General features: G+C 38.0%; 2 protein-coding genes across 3 annotated transcripts; both read left to right on the top strand.

Moving 5' to 3' along the window:
- Positions 1-1,860: 1,860 nt before the first annotated feature.
- On the top strand, positions 1,861-12,614 carry LOC120069535 (heparanase-like protein 1). The gene is made up of 10 exons (XM_090311413.1): positions 1,861-2,653; positions 3,277-3,555; positions 3,654-3,690; positions 3,831-4,014; positions 10,699-10,847; positions 10,930-11,163; positions 11,246-11,435; positions 11,538-11,663; positions 11,760-11,859; positions 12,007-12,614. The coding sequence occupies exons 2-10, from the start codon at positions 3,346-3,348 to the stop codon at positions 12,397-12,399; spliced, it is 1,623 nt and encodes a 540-aa protein (XP_090167539.1). The 5' UTR covers positions 1,861-2,653; positions 3,277-3,345; the 3' UTR covers positions 12,400-12,614.
- Positions 12,615-12,645: 31 nt separating this feature from the next.
- Positions 12,646-22,232, top strand: LOC120069536 (mediator of RNA polymerase II transcription subunit 7a). Of its 2 annotated transcripts, none has more exons than XM_090311415.1 (5): positions 12,646-13,657; positions 13,975-14,044; positions 15,220-15,386; positions 15,467-15,540; positions 22,005-22,232. In XM_090311415.1, the coding sequence occupies exons 1-5, from the start codon at positions 13,523-13,525 to the stop codon at positions 22,006-22,008; spliced, it is 450 nt and encodes a 149-aa protein (XP_090167541.1). In that variant the 5' UTR covers positions 12,646-13,522; the 3' UTR covers positions 22,009-22,232. The 2 variants fall into 2 exon arrangements, with proteins under 2 accessions (XP_090167541.1, XP_090167540.1); XM_090311414.1 differs by lacking the exon at positions 22,005-22,232 and adding an exon at positions 15,902-16,395.
- Positions 22,233-22,575: the final 343 nt, after the last annotated feature.

Below are 22,575 nucleotides of genomic sequence, written 5' to 3'. Positions count from 1 at the left end.
TCGAATAAGTTCCATTTTGCCGTTCTGTCATCTTCGAGATATGGACAAACTAATTTGAGGCCAAAAGCAGTTTGGGTCATCACAGACTAAGGTTGAAAATCAATCAAGAAAAACCTCGCTGCTACAATTCATAGGTGAAAGCCGCCGGTTTCTATCCTTTCGTCGTTGTCGTGAGTTTGTGCAGATGAAGTTGCCAAAGAGGAAATCGCCACAGGCGACGGCTGAAAACATCACGGCGTGATGGGGGCTAGATCTGAACAAACCTTTTCAGATTTGATTGACATTGACACATTTTTTGCTTTCAAATTGGTGCATGTTGTCAATTCCAGATCTCAATCATTGTTATGACGTCGTGCAAAATCGGCTCCCCAAGATTAACACAACATCCTTCTCAGATGTGTACTCGTCGAAGAAGGATTAGAATCGAGGGAAAATTTTGCTAATAATTAATTCATTTTAATAGAAAGAAACATCATGTCAAACTCAAATTTCGCTCTCAAGGACTAAGACAACAAATTTTCCTTTTTATAAGAATCCAATAAAAAAGTTTTTCTAAATTAAATGTAGAAAAATATTTCAGATCTGAACTAAATACAAAGACGTTTCATATCTAAATTAAATACAGAAAACTTGTTTCAAATTTAAATTAAATATAAAAATATATTTAGAAATCTTTGGCTATTTATTACAAGTCATTCCAGTGTCTATTAGTTCTAAAATTTTGTTATACCTGGTAAATATTTTCAATAATTTTATCATTTCAAATAATTTTTCTATCCTAAATTCATATGCTTTTTTCATAAATTCATTTTGGATGACTAGTTTATATTTATAAGTTAAACTCTAACGATGTAGATTAGATTAGTTGTGTCAAATATTTAGAGTGATCTAGGAGCATAGACACTTCTAATTATGCAATGAATCATATACTATTCACAAATTTCACATTTCCACTTTAAATAAAATAGGTTTTATTTATTTTTTTAAATATCATTTCCAATATTTTCTATAACTTTTTGAACATGACGGTCTTTTTTTTCGATCTCGGGAGGCAAAAAAAAAAAAAAAAACGTAATATAGGAAAAGAAAAGAAGTTATAAAAGACAAGACAAAAAATCAAATTGCACATTCACATCTAATTAAAATTTAATCATTAAACTCCTTTAAATCATCTAAGATTTAAAACGGAATGGATGAAAACGAAATATTTAACCAAATTTATGCAAATCCAAGAATTTAACTGTTCCACGACTAAAATTTAAAACAAATGGATAAAGGTCTAGATTTTAAGGTAAAAATACTACATCTTCATCGACGAAAATGAATTTTTGAATTCTCAAACCTAATACAATTCGAAAATTTTTAAATTTTATTATTTCTCATAAAAGAAATAATCTTTTTATTTAAGAGTGAGCAAAACAATTCAAAAAACCGAGTCGAACAATGAAACTAGCCAAACTAACGTAGTTGGTCGAACAAAAAAATGTAATTTTTCGACAAACCATTAAATAAAATCATTAGTTAAGGTATGCCATGATTTTCTAAAACCACATAGACTTAAAAAAAATAGTAAAGGGACGTCTGCCGTGCAGAATTGAATTGAGTTGGTAATTATTATAGGAAGAGAATAATTGGGAGAATTGATGCGAATAACGAAGTAAAAAATGTAAATTAACATAAATAACGAAATAATAAATCTCTCTAATATTTGATGAACCAAAGGGGTGGATGAATTTTTTTTATCCACCCAACCCAACCCAAGTTGGGCAAACATCCTCTAAATTCTCTCTCCCACAATTTTACTTTTCCCATTCACTTCTCTCATCAGTGAGTTTTAGAGTTTGTTTTCTATTTATTCTTTTCTTTTTTTTCTTCCTCTCTTGTCTTTTTCTCAGTTCATATATTTTCTTTTCATAATTATTCTCTCCTCTGTTTTTTCTTCATTTCTTCTCACTCTCTTCCTCTTTGTCTAGTGAATGCTAGAATGAAACATACTTCCATTCTTTCTTTCTAGGCTCATCTTCCATCTTTCAATCATTAATTTCTCTCTTATTTCAATTTTTAATGCAGAGATCTCTGATTACTCTCTTGTACAGTTCTCAAATTTCCTTCTTCTTTACTTGCAAAAACCATATGTGCAATGTATTTTCCTTCACACACTCTAATGTTCCCAAAAAAACCATTGGACCCATAAACCATGATGGAGTTCTAGGGCGGCGGTGGGGGAATGGTGATTCTGCAAGTAGTGGCAAGATGAGTTCCGATTACCAAAAAAATTCCTCGTTTCGGTAGTCCCAAAATAGGGGTAGCGGCAAAATGAGTGATTGTCCGGCAAGATGAATTCCAATTATGGTGAAAATTTTTCATGGCACCCAAATAAATTTATACTGAGCATCCGTCGGTGTTTGGAAGTAAGATTTTTAGTCAAAAGGATAAATATGAGAAAGACCCATTTCACCCACCATGGCTACTGTACTTACTCAGCATAATTCGTTGCAATTCAAAAAGGAAGTCGCAGGAAGGAGGTGGAAACAGCCAGTGGTTTCGCTGAAGAATACTAGCATCGAAGCAGCTCCCAAAGTTCAGCTGAAAAAGTACTAGCATCGAAGCAGCTTGCAGCTCTGAAAGTTCAGCTAAGTTTCACCTTTCCATGGTATAGTTTATGGAATTCGATGCTTGTTTTTCTCTAGGTTTGATCTGATTTACTTGATTTGCATCTGGGTTGCCTCGAATTTACATCTTCTTGGGAATTTCTTTGTGATTTAGCTTTGCAGATGGGTCTCTAATGATTCGGTTCTTAGTTACACTTTTACGCGTCTTCTGATCTTTTTTTTTTTTTTCGAATAAGAAACAAACAACTAACTAGTACCAAATCTACACACGACCCAAGAATTCTATAACAACTACAAACTACATCTTAATCTTCTCGAATTTAATTCCAAAAGAAAAGAGGAAAAATTTGGTCGGCTTGGATATGAAAGCTAATATACATGTTTTGATATAAGGTATTGAACTTTCTGTCTTTTCTTTTTTCAATAAGCTTTAGTCTCCTATTTGGTGCAGCTTCAGTAAAATCTATTTCTTGGCAATATTAATGGTTGAGCAGTGTTTAACATAGTCAGTTGGAGACACTATACAGCAGATCTTGTTCTTCCATCATATCTTTCACAAGCAACGTATCCATTAAGAAAGTCATGTCATTTTTGAATCTTTCATTTTAGATGACAAGTATTCTTCTGTCATATACTTATCTTTTTCTTCTTCCTTTTGATGCAGGGCATGTGAAGTTGTGAACTGTATGATTCCGTGCGAGTTGGTGTTTGAGGCATCTTATTTCATTTACCAATGGACTTCAGCATCTCCTTGTTTCTTGTTTTAGTTTCTCTACCCACTATTTTGGCTCAGAGAGCTACACACGCTAGTATCATAGTAGATGGAGCTGCAGTAGTTGCTGAAACTGATGATAACTATATTTGTGCCACCATTGATTGGTGGCCTCATGATAAGTGTAATTACAATCGTTGTCCATGGGGGTATTCTTCTGCAGTAAATTTGGTGAGAATTAGATACTTTTCATCCTCGATGTTTGAACAAAGGATTTTGTCGCTAATTCTCTGTGATTGATTCAAGCTCTGTATGTTTCCTTTTTTCAGAACTTGTCTCATCCTCTCCTCGTCAAGGCAATACAAGGTATTCTTTCTTGATAACATGAATCTCGATGTTTTTATCCATCGTCAGAACTATACTATGTGCGATAAAATTTCTTCTTATAAGAATCCTCTGTAACTGCTATACTTACACCGATGTTGTGTGGCGGGTCACATTTGAAGCTTTTGAGCATTTGAGGATAAGAATTGGTGGTTCTCTACAAGATCAAGTGTTGTATGACGTAGGAAGTTTGAAGACACCTTGCCATCCATTTCAGAAGGTGAATTGGGGGCTGTTTGGTTTTTCCAAGGGGTGTTTGCACATGAGCAGATGGGATGATCTAAACCAATTATTCAAGACCACAGGGTAAGACATTTGATTCTTGTCTTTCTTTGCAACTCCTTGAAATATTAGTTTGGTATGTGATGAAAAAGAAGAGAGAGAAGCGAAAGAGGGCACACGGATCTACGTGGAAAACCCTAGTACAGGGAAAAAACCACGATATAGAAGTTTCTTATTGTAATTTTTGATACACAGAATACAAAGAGATTGCACATATAAATAGAATCGTAGGGAACCCTAGAGTACTGTAAAAAGACAAAAATATCCCTAGGATACAAACCCTACTTTCAACACTCCCCTCAAGTTGGAGCATAGATATTAACAAGGTCCAACTTGCTAACACAAGAGTCAAAATTCTGTCTGGGAAGCCCTTTTGTGAACATCTGCTGTCTGTTGACGGGAAGGAATGTAGGGGATACAAATGTTGCCACTGTTAAGTCTCTTCTTAATGAAATGTCTATCAGTCTCCACGTGCTTTGTTCTGTTATGCTGCATTGGATTATTTGCAATGCTTATTGCGGCTTTATTATCACAATAAAGTTTCATCCGAAGATTACTATCTTGATTGAGATCAATTAGGACCTTTTTCAGCCAAATTTCTTCACATATCCCAAGACTCATGGCCTTGTATTCTGCCTCGACACTGCTTCTGGTAACAACTCCCTGTTTCTTACTCCTCCAAATAACGAGGTTACCTCACAAGAAGGTACAATATCCAGATGTCGATTTTTTGTCTACCGCAGAACCTGCCCAATCAGCGTCCGTGTACTCCTCAATGCATCGGCTGTCAGATTTCTTGAACATCAACCCCTTACTAGGAGAGGTTTTCAAATATCTCAGGATGCATTCCACTGCTCTCATGTGTTCTTCGTAAGGAGCTTGTATAAACTGACTGACTGCACTGATAGCATAAGATATGTTTGGTCTGGTATGAGAAAGGTAGATCAATTTTCCAACAAACCACTAATACCTTTCCTTGTTGATCGGAACACTATTATTTAGGTTGCTGAGTTTGACATTAACTTCCACAGGGGTATCAATTGGTTTACAACCTGTCATACTTGTCTCCTTAAATAAGTCGAGAGTGTATTTTCGTTGAGAGACTGAAATTCCTTCTTTTGAATGAACCACTTCCATTTCGAGAAAGTACCTTAATTTTCCAAGGTCCTTAATCTCAAATTACTCAACCATTTTCCTCTTTAGCCTGTCAATTTCTGAAGCATCATCACCTAATATGCCAATGTTATCCACATACACAATGAGAACTGCAATTTTCCCTGATACTGACTTTTTCGTAAAGAGGGTGTGATCGGAGTGTCCTTGACTGTATCCTTGTGATTTTACGAAGGTAGTGAATCTGTCAAACCAGGCTCTTGGAGACTATTTCAACCCATATAAGGACTTCCTCAGTTTACAAACTCTGTGATTAAACTGTTTCTCGAACCCCGGAGGAGGACTCATGTAGACTTCTTCTTCTAATTCTCCATTAAGGATGACATTCTTCACATCAAACTGGTGGAGAGATCAGTCTTTGTTAACTGCAACTGAAAGAAGAACATGAACAGTATTTAACTTTGCCACCGGGGAGAATATCTCAGAATAATCTATTTCGAAGGTCTGAGTGAAGTCTCTGACAACTAACCACGCCTTGTACATGTCAATCGTTTCGTCAGGCTTGTATTTAACGGTAAACACCCATTTGCACCCAACTGCCTTGTGTCCCCTTGGAAGAGTAACCTGGTCCCAAGTGTTATTTTTCTCAAGTGCCTCCATTTCCTCCATAACTGCAGCTTTCCATTCAGAAATCTCCATCGCTGCATGTATACTACTAGGTATCGTAACTGCGTCTAGGCTTTGTAGTAAGGGCCTTGAATTCGGAAGACAGGTTACTGTAAGATAGGTAACTTTGCAGTGAATACTTCGTGCAAGACCTCGTACCTTTTCTCAAAACAATGGGAAGATCAAGAGAGGCATCATGGCTTTTCTTCCCATCTGATCCTCCACCACATTTAGCCTTTTGCTCATGAGTCTTATCGTCTGAGAGATCTCTTTCACCTTCAAGAGTACTATTTGCAGGAATAGTTTTTTCAAAATTGTCATCACTCACACCTACACCCTCTTCGCATAAGGTGTCCTCGGTACAATTGTCGGTACTGTCACCATTTTCTCTGTCTTCACTCACATCATCTTCACAAACATTATTATCAACACAAACGTTACTATCATCGGGGGTAGAAATACTAGTACATGGAATTGATGCTGGGTTTGACTCCTGGACTGGAGTCGGAGAGGTGACAGGCGACACTGTTTCCTTTCTAAGATTCTTCCTATAGTACATTATCCACGGGACTTGTTCAGTAGGAAGGATAGTCTCGTTGACACTTATAACAGGTTCAGGAAGAGCGCTCCTACTCCCAAGTTCAGGTAACACTAGCGAACTTGGACTCCAATTAGTCTCTTCACTAGTACTCTCCCCCTAAAGATGACTAATGGGGAAGAATGGTTGATTTTCAAGGAAGGTAACATCCATTGAGACAATATTTTCGCGAAGATGGATGGTAACATTTGTATCCACGCTGATGAAGTGGGTACCCCACAAAGACGCACTTTTGAGCATGGGGAGTAAACTTGGTGCTATTAGGACCATGGGTGTGGACAAACGCAACACATAAACACCCGAAGTGGAACATTAGGAATACGACGATTATTGGGGTAGGACTCCTTAGAACCTTCCAAGGGGGTTTGAAACTTTAAGACATGGGAAGACATCCAATTTATTAAATGAGCTGCTGTTAGAACAACATCTCCCCATAAGTAGGAAGGAAGGCAAGTAGACAACATAAGGGAGCGAGCGACCTAACAAGGTGACGTTTTTTTTCGTTCCGTGATCCCATTTTGTTGAGGAGTATACGCACACAAACTCTGATGACAATCCCCATTGAGGCTAAGAATTCTCGAAAAGAATTATTGAAAAACTCCTGAACGTTATCACTTCGAAGGATAGCGATTTTATTGTCGAATTGGATTTCTACAGTAGTATAGAACTGTTGAAAGACCGATGAGACCTCAGACTTTTTGGTGAGAAGGAAGACCCAAGTTAGCCTAGTGTGGTCATCAATAAAGGTTACAAACCAGCGTTTGCCAGTAGAAATGGTAATTGGTGAAGGACCCCAAACATCCTATGGAAGAGTGTGAACGGCTGGGAAGGCTTATAAGGTTGAGAGCTCAGCGAGACACGAGGTTGTTTAGCCCCAATACACACATCACAAGTCAAAGTAGAAATATTAACATTATGAAATAGATGAGGAAATAAATATTTCATATAATGAAAGCTAGGATGTCCAAGACTATAATGCCATAACATGTAATCTTTTTCAGAAGTAGAAAAGCATGATGAAAGTAAACTAGTCCTATCACATATCCTAGAAGAAGTATCTTCAGTAAGGAAATAAAGCCCCCTGTCATGCCGGACGATGCCTATCGTTGTCCTTGAGCTCAGATCCTGAAACACAATAGCATCAGGTGAGAAAGTGACCCAACATTTCAAATCTCTTGTAAGCTTACTAACAGATAATAGATTATAGGAAATTTTGGGAACATGCAGCACATCTCGTAGAGTTAATCCCTCAAAAGGAGAAAGATGACCTTTCCCAACCACAGGAGCGAAAGATCCATCAACAATTTTGATTCTCTCATTTCCAACACTTGGACAGTAAGAGAAAAACTGGTAAGAGGAGCTAGTTAAGTGGTCTGTAGTCCCTGAATCTAGAATCCACGGCTTGCTACCATTTATACTAACAAGGCCAAAGGATTGAATAGTGCTTGACAGGGCAATTGCGCTCACACCCACTGCATTGGTGTTATTCAGGCATAGCCTCCTGGTTTTGAGGCTGAGGACCTCCATTTGCTGACTCACTTGCCAGTGCTCGTCCAGAACTTGACTGACGCTATTTGCCATTGGGTGGACGACCATTTACTTTCCAGCACTGGTCCTTGATGTGCCAGGGCTTCTTGCAGTGCTCACACCGGGGGAGGCTTGCTATTCTGTTTGTCATTGACAGGACCTGGCGTCTTAAAAGCAGTAGAATCAATCGACGAAATCAACATTCATAGCACTAGACCTGTCTTCCTCGAGGCGAATTTTAGAGTAGACTTCCATCAGGGATGGTATCAGACGATGTCACAGTATTCGACTCTGTACCGCATCAAATTTAGAGTTCAGCTCAACGAGGAAATCATACACACGGTCAGTTTCCTCAGACTTGAAATGTTGGACTCCCCCACAATGACAGTCCCAGACGACATAGGTCCATTTCTTGCCAGAGAAGAGACAACTTCTTGAAGTAAGCTATAACATCCATTGTTCCCTCCTTGCACTCGTGAACTTGCTTGCGTAGAGTATAGAGCCCGGAAGCATTCTGTCGTTTAGAATACAACTTTTGAACCGCATCCCAAATATCTCGCGCGGTGGCAGCATATAGAAAAGGTTTTCCAATCTGCGACTCCATACTACCCACTAAAAAAGACCGGAATAAGGAATCTTCCCCCTTCTAGATACGTTCTTGGGGGTCACCAGGTCTCGGTTTCAGTATTTGACCCGTCAAGTAACCGAATTTATGACAACCCTCGAGGCCATTTTAATAGATTGAGACCACGAAAAATAATTGTGACCATTTAATTTTTCCCCAACAATAAAACCAGTAGAATTTCCCATAGCACCAAAAAATAAATTGGCTATAGGTAAAGTAGGGAAAGAAGTTACCGGATTTCATGAGTAAATTGGTAGACTGGAAGGGAGTTCTGATGGGACATTTGAGGTCGTTCCGAGAGCTTTTCCAAGGATAGCTATTTGTTGCTGAACCGACTCGTTTTGCTGTTTAATCTGGAGTTGAAGTTGGATGAATTGTTCCTGGATATGTTCAAGTTTCTATCCAGGATACGACGAAGATGATTCCCCTACCTCAAATCTGCCACCCACAGGTATTCTTTGACTAAAACTGCCAACCCATACTCTGTTGAAATGGAGGCATCATGGCTGGAATAGAAGGACCCAAAGGTGCGGTTGGTGCTGGGCAAGAACCACGACTCAGATCAGATGGGTCACGGCTGGAGTCGGCTAGCTGGGATTGTAGTGGGTCACGGTTGGTTGGGATCGCAGCGTTGGAATCGGCTGGCTGGAACCGAAGGGACTCCTGTGGGCGGCTGGAGCCGGTCTAGAAAGCTCCGACTGGGTGGAAGTCGGATGGGTCGGGCTGGATCTCTTCGACCGACTGGCGTCTGCTTGTGGATGGCTTAGCACGAAGTTGGAATTCGCTCACCCCCTGGCTCCCGATCATTTGGCGCGCCATGGCCGTTGTAGCCGCCGTCTGGTGGCCGATCCAATCGGCCGGCTGGGTCTGCTGGTTTTCGATCTAGTCGGCCACCTATCCTCTGGGTTGGGTTGCTCCAATCGGCTAATGAAGATGAGGTAGGACCGTCTGGAAGTACCGTTCTATAGTGGTCCGTACGATAGCGACAATATCGGTGGTTGTGGTGCCAGATGGCACTTGTGATTCTTCTGTTTGATTTTCCTCAATGTTGGCCAGGGTTTCATCTCCATGCTTTGATACCATGATGAACAAGAAGAGAGAAAAGAGAAAGAGGGCACACATAGTACAGGGAGAAAAAACCACGATATAGAAGTTTCTTATTATAATTTTTGATACATAGAATACAAGGAGACTGCACATATAAATAGAAAAGTAGGGAACCCTATAGTACTGTAAAAAGACAAAAATACCCCTAGGTACAAACCCTACTTTCAACCGTAAGCATTTGTATCCTGAGAGGCATTTCATTAAAATGTTTGAAGTGAAGGCATGTTATGTGTGACAAAAGTATTACAATTGACTGTTAGTGTAGATCATGTTTCTACCATTTCCGGAAGGCGACCTCTCTGAGAGCTGATGAATCTTGGTCATTATGGTGCATATGCAATTTGATATTTTCTTATGATAAAGTCATAAAACGTTGAATTCTTTACCATATGTTTGGTAGGCACTTTGAAAACAAGGAATTCAATGAAACCATAGTTGTATTTCATGTTTTCAAATATATGTTTGGTAGAAAATTCATAAATTGAATTCAAATTTAAACAATTATTCAAAATATGTTTGATAATATATTTAAAAACAATGGTAGATATTGTAGTTACCCACAACTATTAGGTTGAATAGAAATTATTGTTAGTTTATTTATGAGTTTGTTTTATGTTAAAAATTTTGTATAATTATTATTTTGTAATATCATATAATTTATAATACATCATATAATACATATTCTAATTGACCCAGAATAATTGAGTTTATAACATCAAATACCATATATATTAACACTTTTCTCTTTTTTAATATAATCTGTATTTGAAAATTTCAAATTCAAAATCTGAAAACAATGAGAACACAAAATCGTTGTTTTTAGAATTTAGTGTTTTGATCTCAACATCCAAAAACAGTTCAGAAACAAAATCCAAATTATCTACCCATGCATATTTGTTGAACTAATCTTAACACATAAAACATAATCCAAATTGCCTACCAAACATACTCTTAGTTCTCTAACTCCTTTATGCTTTGAATCTTTATCAAGGTTATGCTTGTTAAAAAGGGAAATATTAGATTAGAACATTACTCCAGACGTCTTATCATGGGTCAAATCTTTCATTTTCAGGGCCATAGTGACCTTTGGCTTGAATGCACTACATGGAAGGCACCGGATTCAGAGAGATAAATGGGTAGGAGAGTGGGACTCTACTAATGCTCAGGATTTTATGAATTATACCATTTCAAAGGGATATGTGATAGATTCATGGGAATTTGGTAAAATACTCTAAAAGTTACCATTCGTTAGGATCATTTGGTCTGTGGCCTCAGCTCAAATTTCATATCCTTGAAACTGCAGGTAATGAATTGAGTGGACATGGTGTTGGTGCGAGTGTTGATGTCGAATTGTATGCAAAAGATGTGATCAAGCTAAGAGACATCATCAATGATTTGTACAAGGATTCCAACTCAAAACCTTCACTTGTAGCACCAGGAGGATTCTTTGAGCCGGAGTGGTATGCTAAGCTTCTTCAGGTTTCAGGATCTAATGTTGTGAATGTCGTCACACATCATATTTACAATCTTGGGGCCGGTAAGTTAATGCAGTGTCCAAAAGACAGATGGATCAATTTGGTCGTCTGTTCAATTGTTCATTGTTGTTCTTTTCGTTCTAGGCATTGATCCCCATCTTGCAAACAACATCCTGGATCCACATTACTTAAGCAGGGTATCAGAAGTCTTCAATAGGCTAGACCAGACCATCCAAGTTCATGGTCCATGGGCATCTGCATGGGTTGGAGAGTCTGGGGGGGCCTATAACAGCGGTGGTCGTCATGTATCCAACACATTCATTAATAGCTTTTGGTAATCTTCATCCCCAAAAACGTGTAGTCATGCCCTTGTAATGCTTGTTTTGAATTGGGTGTAATGTCACGGAATCGTTTGTATCTTACATGTAAACTCTAGGTACTTAGATCAGCTAGGATTGGCATCCAAGTACAATACCAAAGTGTATTGTAGGCAGACATTAATTGGAGGTCACTATGGTCTGCTGAACACATCCACACTTGTGCCAAATCCAGATTTTTACAGGCAACGCTTTTACAAATTTACCAATATTAACTCCTTTAGTCTACTTTTTAGTCCTTTGTGTATCTGATCTTTAGATCTGTTTCATTTTGTGAACAGTGCTCTTCTGTGGCATCGGCTTATGGAAAAAATTGTTCTTCCTATCGGTACTGATGCTTCATCGTATTTACGATCTTATGCTCATTGTTCAAGAGGAAATGTAAGTGCTTTCATTCAATTTGAAAGCCATTCTTAGGACTAGCTTAAATCAAATATGCTCCCTTTTGAAGTTGTTCCAACTCAATCTTGGACAAGTTATCCATAGTTAAGATATTAACTTGCTTTGATTATTGTATTCTGTTTGCAGACTGGTGTAACAGTACTTCTGATAAATTTGAGCAACCAAACACATTTTTCAATCCATGTCCAAAACAGCAAAAATATGTTCCTGAATGTCCAAGAAAATGGGGTTAAGAGAGAAAAATCCTTCCTAAAAGGCATGAAAAAGACTGTAGCATGGACTGGCAACAAAGTCTCTGATGCAACAGTTTCAAGAGAAGAATACCACTTGACTCCAAAGGATGGCTACCTCCAAAGCCAAACCATGCTTCTAAATGGATCTCCATTGGAGCTCACAGCTGATGGAGAGATCCCAAGTTTGAATCCTATCCTCCGAGACGTCAACACGCCTATCCATATGGATCCGTTGTCCATTGCTTTCATAGTATTCCCCAACTTCGATGCACCGTCTTGCTTGTGATTACAAACCTTACTATGCTCATGCTTTCGCAACACAATTGTAAAGTTTATTGAAGCTGCATACGTTCAGAATAATTGTTCAATATCATCAAGTTATTGTTTCTGTAATGATTAATTGGAAAGATGTATGATAATGCGTGGTTAACAACTTGTGAAGAAACAGAAGTGTTACCTAACGGTGATGAACATAAATGTTACCAAATAATGTTGTATTTAGTTGTCTCTGCAATTCTTTTGTTAGTGAACTAGTAAATCTGCTTTGCCGTGCAATGTGTAACCTTTCAATTCTTGGATTATTGAATTTGCTTTTGAAAGCTTCAAAAATTTCTGAATACAATTTTTCTATATATTTTTTTTAATTTTTCTATAAGCTTTAAAGCCAAACAGGTGCTGATGTAACGCATTGAGACTTAAATTGATCTACAAAGTTTCATATTTCTTAAAATTCAGTTCTTCCAATAATTTTTTTTCTGGAAAAATAAAACATTTAATATAAATCTCATTTTAAATTTTTTCAGTTGAATAAATGCGAGTAGAGGATAAAACATAAGAAATTTTCATTTCAATAAACTTTTTATCTTTATTTTTATACATTTTTTTAAAGGTACTTCTATTTTTATACTTGTATGGGGGAGAGCGAGATTGGAGGAGAGAGCGAGAAAGTGAGAGAGAGCGAGATTGGAGAGAGCAAGATTTTGAGCGAGAAAGTGGGAGAGAGCGAGATTGTGAGAGAGAGCGAGATTGTGAGAATGAGCGAGATTGTGGGAGAGAGCGAGATTGGAGTGAGCGAGATTGTTGAACAGAGCGAGATTTTGAGCGAGAAAGTGGGAGAGAGCGAGATTGTAGGAGAGATTCTGCCACGTGGAATTCGTGTACCCACACGATTGTGTTACTGTCAATAACCAAAACACCTATTTTTGAAAATATTTCCCCCAACCCTATTTTTGTCATTATTTATTAAAAAAACATTATTTAAAAAAAAAATTCTTAACCCAAATTACCATCATTTTTCATTCCTCCACGTCACGTGACCGTACAAATTTATTTGTTGACTTCCGACGAACTCCGCTGCCTCATTCCAACTCTCCCGACTCTGTTAGAAATTTTCCGATCAGCGCCTAACCATGGCAACGGCTACCTATCCACCGCCACCTCCATTTTACAAGCTTTACAAAGATTACTTGCAGGATCCGAAATCGGCACCGGAGCCTCCTCCACCCATCGAAGGCACCTATTTGTGCTTTGGTAGCAATTACACTGTGAGATTTACTCTACATTCCTTTTACATCGATTCGGTTTTGATTTCATACCTTAGTCGAGTTCTTTTAGCAGTTTTGAGTTTAGTTGCACGTTTCATCTTTTAATTCGATGGAGTTGAAGGGACGTATGTACGTGCATGATGTATTTAGGGTTTTCAGTTCTGAAGTTGTTGGATTCCGCTTCCAAATTTCTTCGTAGTATTCTCCTTTCAATGCGGATTCCTTGTATATTTTGATTAAATTGATAATTTAAATAGCCTCATGATAATTGATTTGATTTTTACTTCTTTATCTTGATTGTTCTGTTGTGATTTTAGACAGATGACGTGCTTCCAAGCTTGGAAGAGCAAGGAGTGCGCCAGCTTTACCCTAGAGGACCAAATATTGGTAAGTATGTTTGGTTATCAGTGCTTCCAAATTGTTCTCTATCAATGATTTTCTATTTTTTTTTTTTTTGAAAAGGATACAGCCTTTAAAACAATATAATTAATACAAGAGATGAGTACTTTGATAATAAAGGCAAATACAAGGAAATCAATCAGGAAACCATAGGATCAATAGGTGTACCCGGACATCTCGACTAGGTTGATACCCCCATAGCACCCTCATCATATCCAACAAATAGAGAAAGCCAACAATGGCTAAAATAAGAGAAGTCTAATGAAGTAATACAAATTTTCTATTGGATAAGAATTGTTATATTTGTCTCTCAAATAAGGTTAGTTTTATGCTCAAGCATTTATCTTTTGATTTCTAAGGTCTGTGGTCTTTGTTTTTGTTGGGGGGTAAGAAAAATGCATGAACTCATAGCCCCCAAGGGGCGGTCGCATTAGCTAAGAAGGGCCCGTTGTCTCTGAGTAAAACCTACTTAGAGGTTGCGTGTTTGAATCCGGCAGCCATTGGCCTTTTAAAGAATAGAATACATGTATTGGAGGAGGAGAGGTGCTGAAGTGAAGGAACAATTTACAATCCGTCCTCAAGATGGAAAGGCTTCAGTGAAGATAATCAACTAGAGTAGCAAACTTAACCGTATCCAAATTAAATTATACACACACCTGAGACCGGAGATGCCTACATGTGCATGCTTGCTTACACCTGCCCATACCATCCTCTTTTTATCTTCATTTTCAACCAGAAAAACTTGGCTTATGCAATTGAACCTAGGGCTGCAGGCAACTTATAGTGTTTTTAAAAGAAGTCCGATGATTTTCTCCAAGTCAGCACCGGTGTGATGGTTTTAAAGTTACCAGCATGGAATAACGAGAGCTGGGATATTCCTATTTCCATTGTTGTGTGAGTATTTGATAGTTCTGTTCGTTATCGTGAAGATATGTGATACTGTATTTATAGACATGAAAATGTGTAAGTGGTAATGATTGTAATGTTCTCTGCAGATCTAAATTAAAGACTCTTCACCTACAACTTACTCACCGAACTCGTATAGACTGCTTAAGAGTATTGTTCAAAAATAAAAAGACTGCTTAGATTAACTCTCTCCCCGACAGGCCTGCCTCCTAAACAAACTCATTTAGCTAACACTATTATTTGTGGTTCCTTCTCAGATTTTAAGAAGGAATTGAGAGCTCTGAATAGGGAGCTGCAGCTTCACATTCTGGAGCTTGCTGATATTCTTGTTGAGAGGCCGTCACAATACGCAAGGAGGGTGGAAGAAATATCCCTAATATTCAAAAACTTACACCACCTGCTTAATTCATTGCGACCACATCAGGTGGATATTTTCACACATTTAAATTCAATGTATTCATATCGGTGAAATCATTTCATTGTGGTTTTTATTTTACCTTGTAGGCTAGAGCAACGTTGATTCATATACTAGAACTTCAGATAGAGCGGCGTAGACAAGCTGTTGAGGATATAAAAAGGTATTCTGCTGAGGATGGAATACATAAAAAATATGAATGTGGACGAATTTACGTAGCCACACTCCCATTCGCCACACTTTTTTTATACATTTTAAAATTTTTCAGGAAAACTTGATTAAATTTAAACTTAGGATTTTTGGTCCCTTTATCAATATGATCTTATTCTTGGTGGTATGAGTCTAGTAGGCTAAGCTTGATGTTCTAATCAGGAAATCTCGATTTCTATTTTGAGGCACCTTTTTTAAGGCCTATTTCTGTTCTGGCTTATAACTTATGCATTCTCTCATAGATTATTTGCTAATTTTTAGGACACGATTTGGCTTAATAGTACCACCATCAATAATGCATTTTTCTTGTCTAGGAGGAGAGAAGAAGCACAAAGATTACTCATGGAGTCCCTTGAAACTTTGGATGGACACTAGTACTAGCTCTTTAATCAGTGTTGACTTCAGAAAGTACAAGTCTTGTCCATGCTGAATGTTTCAAACTCGAGATCCTCATATCCAACTGCACCAACTGAATTCATCGGTTCGGTTCGGTCAGTTCTAAAGCAACACTGTGGTGCATCGATGACGTGTCTAGGTAATTCTTAAGTATAACATCTTCCAATCTGTGCAAGATCCAGAAGGGACGACAACCTCCTATTGTGATTACTTGAGCAGATTGTCAATGTGTGGAATGTAATTAATTGAACTAACTACTTTGTTAGCTTTAATCCACTGGTCGAGTGTAGTGACTACGAAACGTACTTGAAAAAATCGGTTCTATAGATTGTACGATTTAGAATTCTCGATGGCAAGAAGAGTGACTATGACTATGAGACTTTGGGAGGAATTAATGTTGTTATTGCGTCTCTGGCTTCTGTAATGTATCTCTCACAGTGCATTATTATTTGAAATACAACGTTGCGCCAGGCTGTGGGATGCAGCAAAAACGATGGAGACAATGATAACTTTCCAATGTTTAATTTGTTTGGTCAATTATTGATGCTTGGTTCAAGTATTTATATCCACGTGAGTGAACCAATAATATATAAATACATATATACTCATTTGTTTAATATGTCAATTACTATCTAGCTTGTCTCATTTTGGCCCATTATGATTGGATTTATTAGTAGGGTAATTGCAATTGGTAGCATTTTTGGGAATTACCAAGTGTATAACATCATTTAAGAAGAATTACAAATATAGCCAAGTCTATCGGAGTCTATCGTTGATAGACTCCTACCAATAATATGGTTCAACATCAGAATTTTATCAGAACATGCATAATTGAGCCCAAAACATTATATGGTTCAAGGTTCAAAGTTCAAAGATTGAGAGAGCGAGATTGGAGAGAGCAAGATTGTTGGAGTGAGCGAGATTTTAGGAGAGCAAGATTTTGAGCGAGAAAGTGGGAGAGAGCGAGATTGTGGGAGAGAGCGAGATTGTAGGACAGAGCGAGATTTTGAGCGAGATTGTGAGAGAGAGCGAGATTGAAGAGAGCGAGATTGTGGGAGAGAGCGAGATTCTGGGAGAGAGCGAGATTGGAGTGAGTGTGTAACAGAGCGAGAAAGTGGGAGAGAGCTATTGGAGTGAGTGTGTAACAGAGCGAGATTGGAGTGAGTGTGAGCGAGATTGGAGAGAGCGAGAAAGTGGGAGAGAGCGAGATTGAAGAGAGCGAGATTGTGGGAGAGATTCAGATTCTGCCACATGGAAATCGTGTACCCACACGATTGTGATCAGATACTTTTCCAAAACACCTATTTTTGAAAATATTTCCCCCCAACCCTATTTTTGTCATTATTTATTAAAAAAACATTATTTAAAAAAAAAATTCTGTTTTACCGCATAAATGGTATTAAATGAAAAAAATGGTCATACAAAGGTTCTCTTGGTCTAAAGAGTTGATTTTCACTATTTTGGTTGACTTTGTGAGCTTTTGTTGGGATTTTGACTAATTTGAGGAAACTGTGTCGATGCGCCCACTTCACCTGAATGTGCAACTGCATCAAAACCCTAAAATCCAAAACAACCCAGTCGTCTGCAGTTGCTATTTTCATGGTTTGGACCTGTTCTTCAGTGTCGAAATTGCTAATAGACCTCCACTGCACCTATTGCGACCCTTCTACAACCAAATTAAGCAGATAAGGATGGGGAGCCTTCCATCTTCCTCTGATTTTCTAATTTCGTCATATCTTTTCTTTTCCAACTTCCAATAATGATGAAGGGACATTCTAGCACCATTCCAAAATCCTGATCGACCCTCTGTCGAGCATACTGCTCAAAGGAGAGCTTGTTGACTGTTCCGAGTGGCGCCACTTGTTTCTCATTGACCTCGTCAATCTGCGAGGTCAACATTGCCACCAACGATATCGTTAGCCACCACCGCGTCGACCGTTTGCGCAGCTCAAAAACCGTCCCTAGAATTGAAAAAGAGGCAAAAACTGTCGTTGGGTCTTCGACATCTCACGCACCCATGCATGGTCCTGTGGGTCCTAAGGTGCATTCGAAGCAGCGGTGATGTTTCAGAATCAATAGGTAAGCATTTGAGCCCTGTTCAGCTTCCTTCTTCTTCGCAAAATTTGTAGGATCGAGGAGAGACCACAGAGCGAATCGAAAATTGAGCTGTGGGCTGAAGTCATGAGACAGATCATTGCGATAGAGCAAGTCGCACATGTGAACTTTTATGTATTTTTGTATTTCTCCGTGCATCATAAATGTGGAGTACAAGGCTATATATACACACAAGAACACCTAAAAATATATATAACCTAAACAAAATAACCAACCCAAAAAATTACAAGGTGGTAGGTTAGGCACCAACTTGAGTTTGCAAAGTATCTGTCTAAAGGCAGAGTTTTGGGGAGCCCCCATGTTATCTAGGAGCGCACGAAGTCTTACCTCTGAAGTTGCATTAGCAAGCACACGATATTCCGATTCGGTGCTAGAACGAGAAACAACCGTTTGTTTCTTACTCTGCCAGGAGATGAGAGAATACCCAAATAAAAACAGTAACTTATGGTAGATCGTCTATCCGGAAGGTCATCTGCCCAATCAACATAAGAATACCCAGAGAGAACCAATGAGAATTGAGAGGAGAACTGAAGACCATGCCTTAGTGTACCATCGTATAATGGTGAAATGGATAGAGCGAGGAGTAGACATGAATTGACTATAAGGTTGCCAACAAGTTGTCTATACAGGATTGGATCCTCGAGAGGAACACCATCAAAAGAGGTCAGACGAACATTGAATCCAACGATGTTGGTGCTGTGGCAGAATTAGTGATTCCATAACATGCCAAAAGATCAGATGCATATTTTGCTTGAGATAAGTAGTATCCTATAGGGATGAAAGCCCTAACACAATGAAAAGTACAAAATAAAAACTCATTATCAAAGATTTGTGAAATACCCATACATTGGGCAATTTAGAAATAATACAGAGAAAAAAAATAGCCTACTTTAAAATTAGAATCTAGGTTAAGAATGTTTAAAATACACATAAAAGGGATAGAAAACCTTTACCCTTGTATATCAAGTGAGAATCCAATTCTCCTATTGAGATTTCACCAAAAGAACAACATTCCTATCTTTTTTGAATCGATCAAGCAAATTTTAACATAGATGGGGAGGGAGAGAAATGTGAGATCACCCATGTTTTTAGATAATTCCTCTATGTAAGAGTTATCAAATTAATTAATTAAATTAATTATTAATTAATCATTAATTAAAACTAATTTAATTAATGATTTCATTTAAATCATATTAAATGAAACATTTCTCACATAATCTATAGTTAATTGAATCAAATGAAATCAAATGAAATAAAATGAAATCAAATTAAATAATTGTTTAATTTTCCAATTAAATTATCTCAAAATTAAATATCAAATATTTAATTTGGTTTACATTTGAATCATACTCAATTGGATTTCTCTCATAACCTATGGTTTTAATGTGTACCAAATACACATTAATTTTAACTTATAGTTTCAGTATGAATCCAATTCATTAATATTTGAATTCCTTCAAATATTTATTTCTCCTATAAATTAATTTTGAATCATATCCAAAATTAATCATGTTATAAAGTTTAAATAAAATATAAGCTTTATATTATAATGTATCATTATACATGATAACTTGTTGAAATACAAGTTATTCCGTCTCTTTTATCTAAAACAATTGGGAAAAAGCACTGGAAATGTGACAATATGATGAAAAATTCATAGAGATATTTACATCGTGTGATCACACATACACACAATGCCTATGTTTACAAAAAAGTTATAAATCATGCCTTGTTTGGTGTAGAAAATCTGTTTATGCGATCGCGAGGAAGTTTAAAGCGAAAATGAAGATCACATAGTTAACCAAGTTAGTGGATTCATGCAATGGGAAAGGACGTGACACGGGCGGTAGAAGTCAAATAAAAAAGCAAGTTGGTAGCTGATAAGAAAGCTTCATGGCAGAATCAATGAACTTCTGTCGCGCAACAGGCGGCACATTAGGGTATGACATTTAATGCACCTTATCAGCACAATCATTAGTGAGAGAAAAGAAGCTGCCCTTGGACGCTATAAATACACCACGAGAATACCATGTAGAAGATACTAAAAAAATTAGAAGAAACTCTGTTAAAACTCATTACTTCTCTTTCGACCCAGTCGTGAATCTTAAGTGAGAGCTGGGCATGTGCGTTGGCCAGTATGGGGGCGGTGAGGACTATGCGTTGGCCACAAGCCCATGCGAGGTGAAGCTTGCGAGATTCGCCAAGACTTGCGTCGAGTAGTAGGCTGCGCGACGATAAGGGTTGGTGATCCTTGAGTTGGAGGGTGCTGTAGGCAAGGAGCCTTACGTTGGTCATTAAGGGAAGACACTTAACTTAACCACCGTTTAAGATGGCCAGCTGTCAGGATCAGATGAATCAATCCCACTTAGTTGGTGAGATGGCAACATAAGATTTGAAGAAGTACATGCACTCTATGGTATAAAAGGGAAGGCCAACTTCAGAGGCTTGGTTTGAGCAGTTCTCTCATGCTATCAAGGTGATTTCAGAGCCATTTGAAAGCTTTGTAAGTCTAGTTGATGTTATAAGGCTTCTGGAAGAACTCTCCATAGAAATCAAGCTAAAATCTAAAGATTTTGAAAGAAGGCTAGACTCTCAGTTTAATCTAGGACAGAGATAAATATTGAATGATTCCGGACAAACCACGAAGAATTATGAGCTTAATTTTTAAGGTAAGCTAGTTAAGAAAATTTTTAACAATTTGGTAGAAGAAAATTTTCCAAGATAAGGTTTGAAAAATAAGTTCTTCGAGCTCAAATTTGAGTCTGAAAATTTTGAATAAGCAGGCAGCTGCTTGGGATGAACAAGCAAGCATCTGAAGTGGTAGATGCGTGTGCAAGGCTAGGTTGAGTGCCAACATGTTTTGAGCTGTGCGTTGGGCTGTGCTGGTGTGTGCTGAAGGCATAGGCGCAAAGGAGGCAGAGTGTGTGTTGGTGAGCAATTGGATTGGGTGCCTAGGACATGCGTTGGCGCATGAGAGTGTGTGTTGATAATGTATGTTCGCTGTATAGCTAAGGCTTAAATCCAAGGAAAATCTCTAAGTGTTAAAAACATAGAAAGGTATGTGTTGAGTTGAAAGCATCTTATGTTAGGCTGAATGTGGGCTCAACTATGGAAGTTAGCCTCACAGGGGGGGCTAATGCTAGTAGCTAAACATGTTGTTCATGTTCACAGGGTTATTGACAATAGAAGAAGCCTGTCAACCCTAGGAGAAACACCCAAGGCTGTGAGTGACGAAAATCTAAGTATTTTCAGTATGCTTTTAGTAAACATATAGTTTACTTAAAGTTTAATTTCATGCTTGTTTTCCTTTCAAAGTATGTTAAAAAGAGATTTCCAAGAAAATTAGTTTTCCATGAGTTTTCTAACGCAAGCATAACTCATGTTTTATGAAAGCATGATTTCAGTACTTCTATTCATTATGTCTATGTAGCATGTGTTAGTAGTTTCAAGTTATATGATTTATGATACTCATGCTTCCATAATATGTTTTATTGCAAAGTATGAGTTTTATGATGATGACTATGAACCTGATACTGAAGGACTTTGAGAAGGTATCTGAGAATGTTTAGTAATGGACCAATACTAAAGAAGGACTTTGAGAAGGTATCTAGGGCATAGTACCCAAGGTATGATGGTACTTAGTGAATACCACATGCACTTAGGTAGAATTGACGTTTGTTGTGTTGAGAGTACTCCACACCAACTAAGGTTGACATTGAGGGATCGAGCAAAAAGGCTCTCTCTCAACTAAGGTTTAACTATTATGTTTCCAACTATGTTATGTTTTAAGTAATTTAAGAATCAGTTTGCTTGGCAATTTTTAGTTTTAAAGCATGATGTTTATGTTTTATTAGTCACTCAATGGGCTAGTAGCTCACTCATTTTAAATATTTTCCTCCTCACCAGGTAGTGGTCATCTCCCTAGAGGTTAACTGTACTGCTGCTCAGCCACTCAAAACTCAGTTGGAAGAAAAAGTTTAGGCGTTTGATCTGTAAATATCTATACACATATGTCATGCATATTAGGGACTAGGGCAAAGTAATGGGGTCCACTGAACTTTGTTTCTGTATATATGTTGTAAGGATATTGTGTGTGGAACCATGTTGAAGTTTAAATTATTTTAAGTTCTTTTAGCACCTTGAATGTTATGAGTGTTTTCTCCAGGGTTTCCTAAGTAGGTTGAGAATGTCAGTTAGGCAATCAGTGTTACAAAAGGGTTGGTAATTGTTGCTGTCACAACCTCTTCTAGATTAAGAGAGTAGGGAGGGGGTGTGATAGGAGGTGTACAAGGACATTCTAAAGAATCTTAAACCGCTTGATTTCCTTGATGACGAAGGCATGGTCAACCAACCAAGTAAGGTGGGGGTTGGTGTTGAAGTATTGACCCATTGTTCTAGCCTTGTGGTGAGTGGCCCTGAGGCACTGACATCCAACGTGCCAAGTCCGCTGATTGTCAAGGAAGGGCCTCCAGGAAAA

This window comes from Benincasa hispida, chromosome 2 (genome assembly GCF_027475165.1).
Source record: "Benincasa hispida cultivar pf3 chromosome 2, pf3_genome.v1.1, whole genome shotgun sequence".
NCBI classification, from domain to species: Eukaryota; Viridiplantae; Streptophyta; class Magnoliopsida; order Cucurbitales; family Cucurbitaceae; genus Benincasa; species Benincasa hispida.
This window is presented reverse-complemented; position numbering and strand designations above follow the sequence as displayed.

Bases quoted from the DNA above. Each gene is read 5' to 3' on its own strand.
- LOC120069536 (XM_090311414.1), top strand. From the start codon at position 13,523: ATGGCAACGGCTACCTATCCACCGCCACCTCCATTTTACAAGCTTTAC. The intron at 13,658-13,974 runs GTGAGATTTACT...TTGTGATTTTAG, and splicing joins GCTTTGGTAGCAATTACACT to ACAGATGACGTGCTTCCAAG. The intron at 15,387-15,466 runs GTGGATATTTTC...TTTACCTTGTAG, and splicing joins ATTCATTGCGACCACATCAG to GCTAGAGCAACGTTGATTCA.
- LOC120069535 (XM_090311413.1), top strand. From the start codon at position 3,346: ATGGACTTCAGCATCTCCTTGTTTCTTGTTTTAGTTTCTCTACCCACT. The intron at 11,164-11,245 runs GTAAGTTAATGC...TTTTCGTTCTAG, and splicing joins TATTTACAATCTTGGGGCCG to GCATTGATCCCCATCTTGCA. The intron at 11,664-11,759 runs GCAACGCTTTTA...TTTTGTGAACAG, and splicing joins CCAAATCCAGATTTTTACAG to TGCTCTTCTGTGGCATCGGC.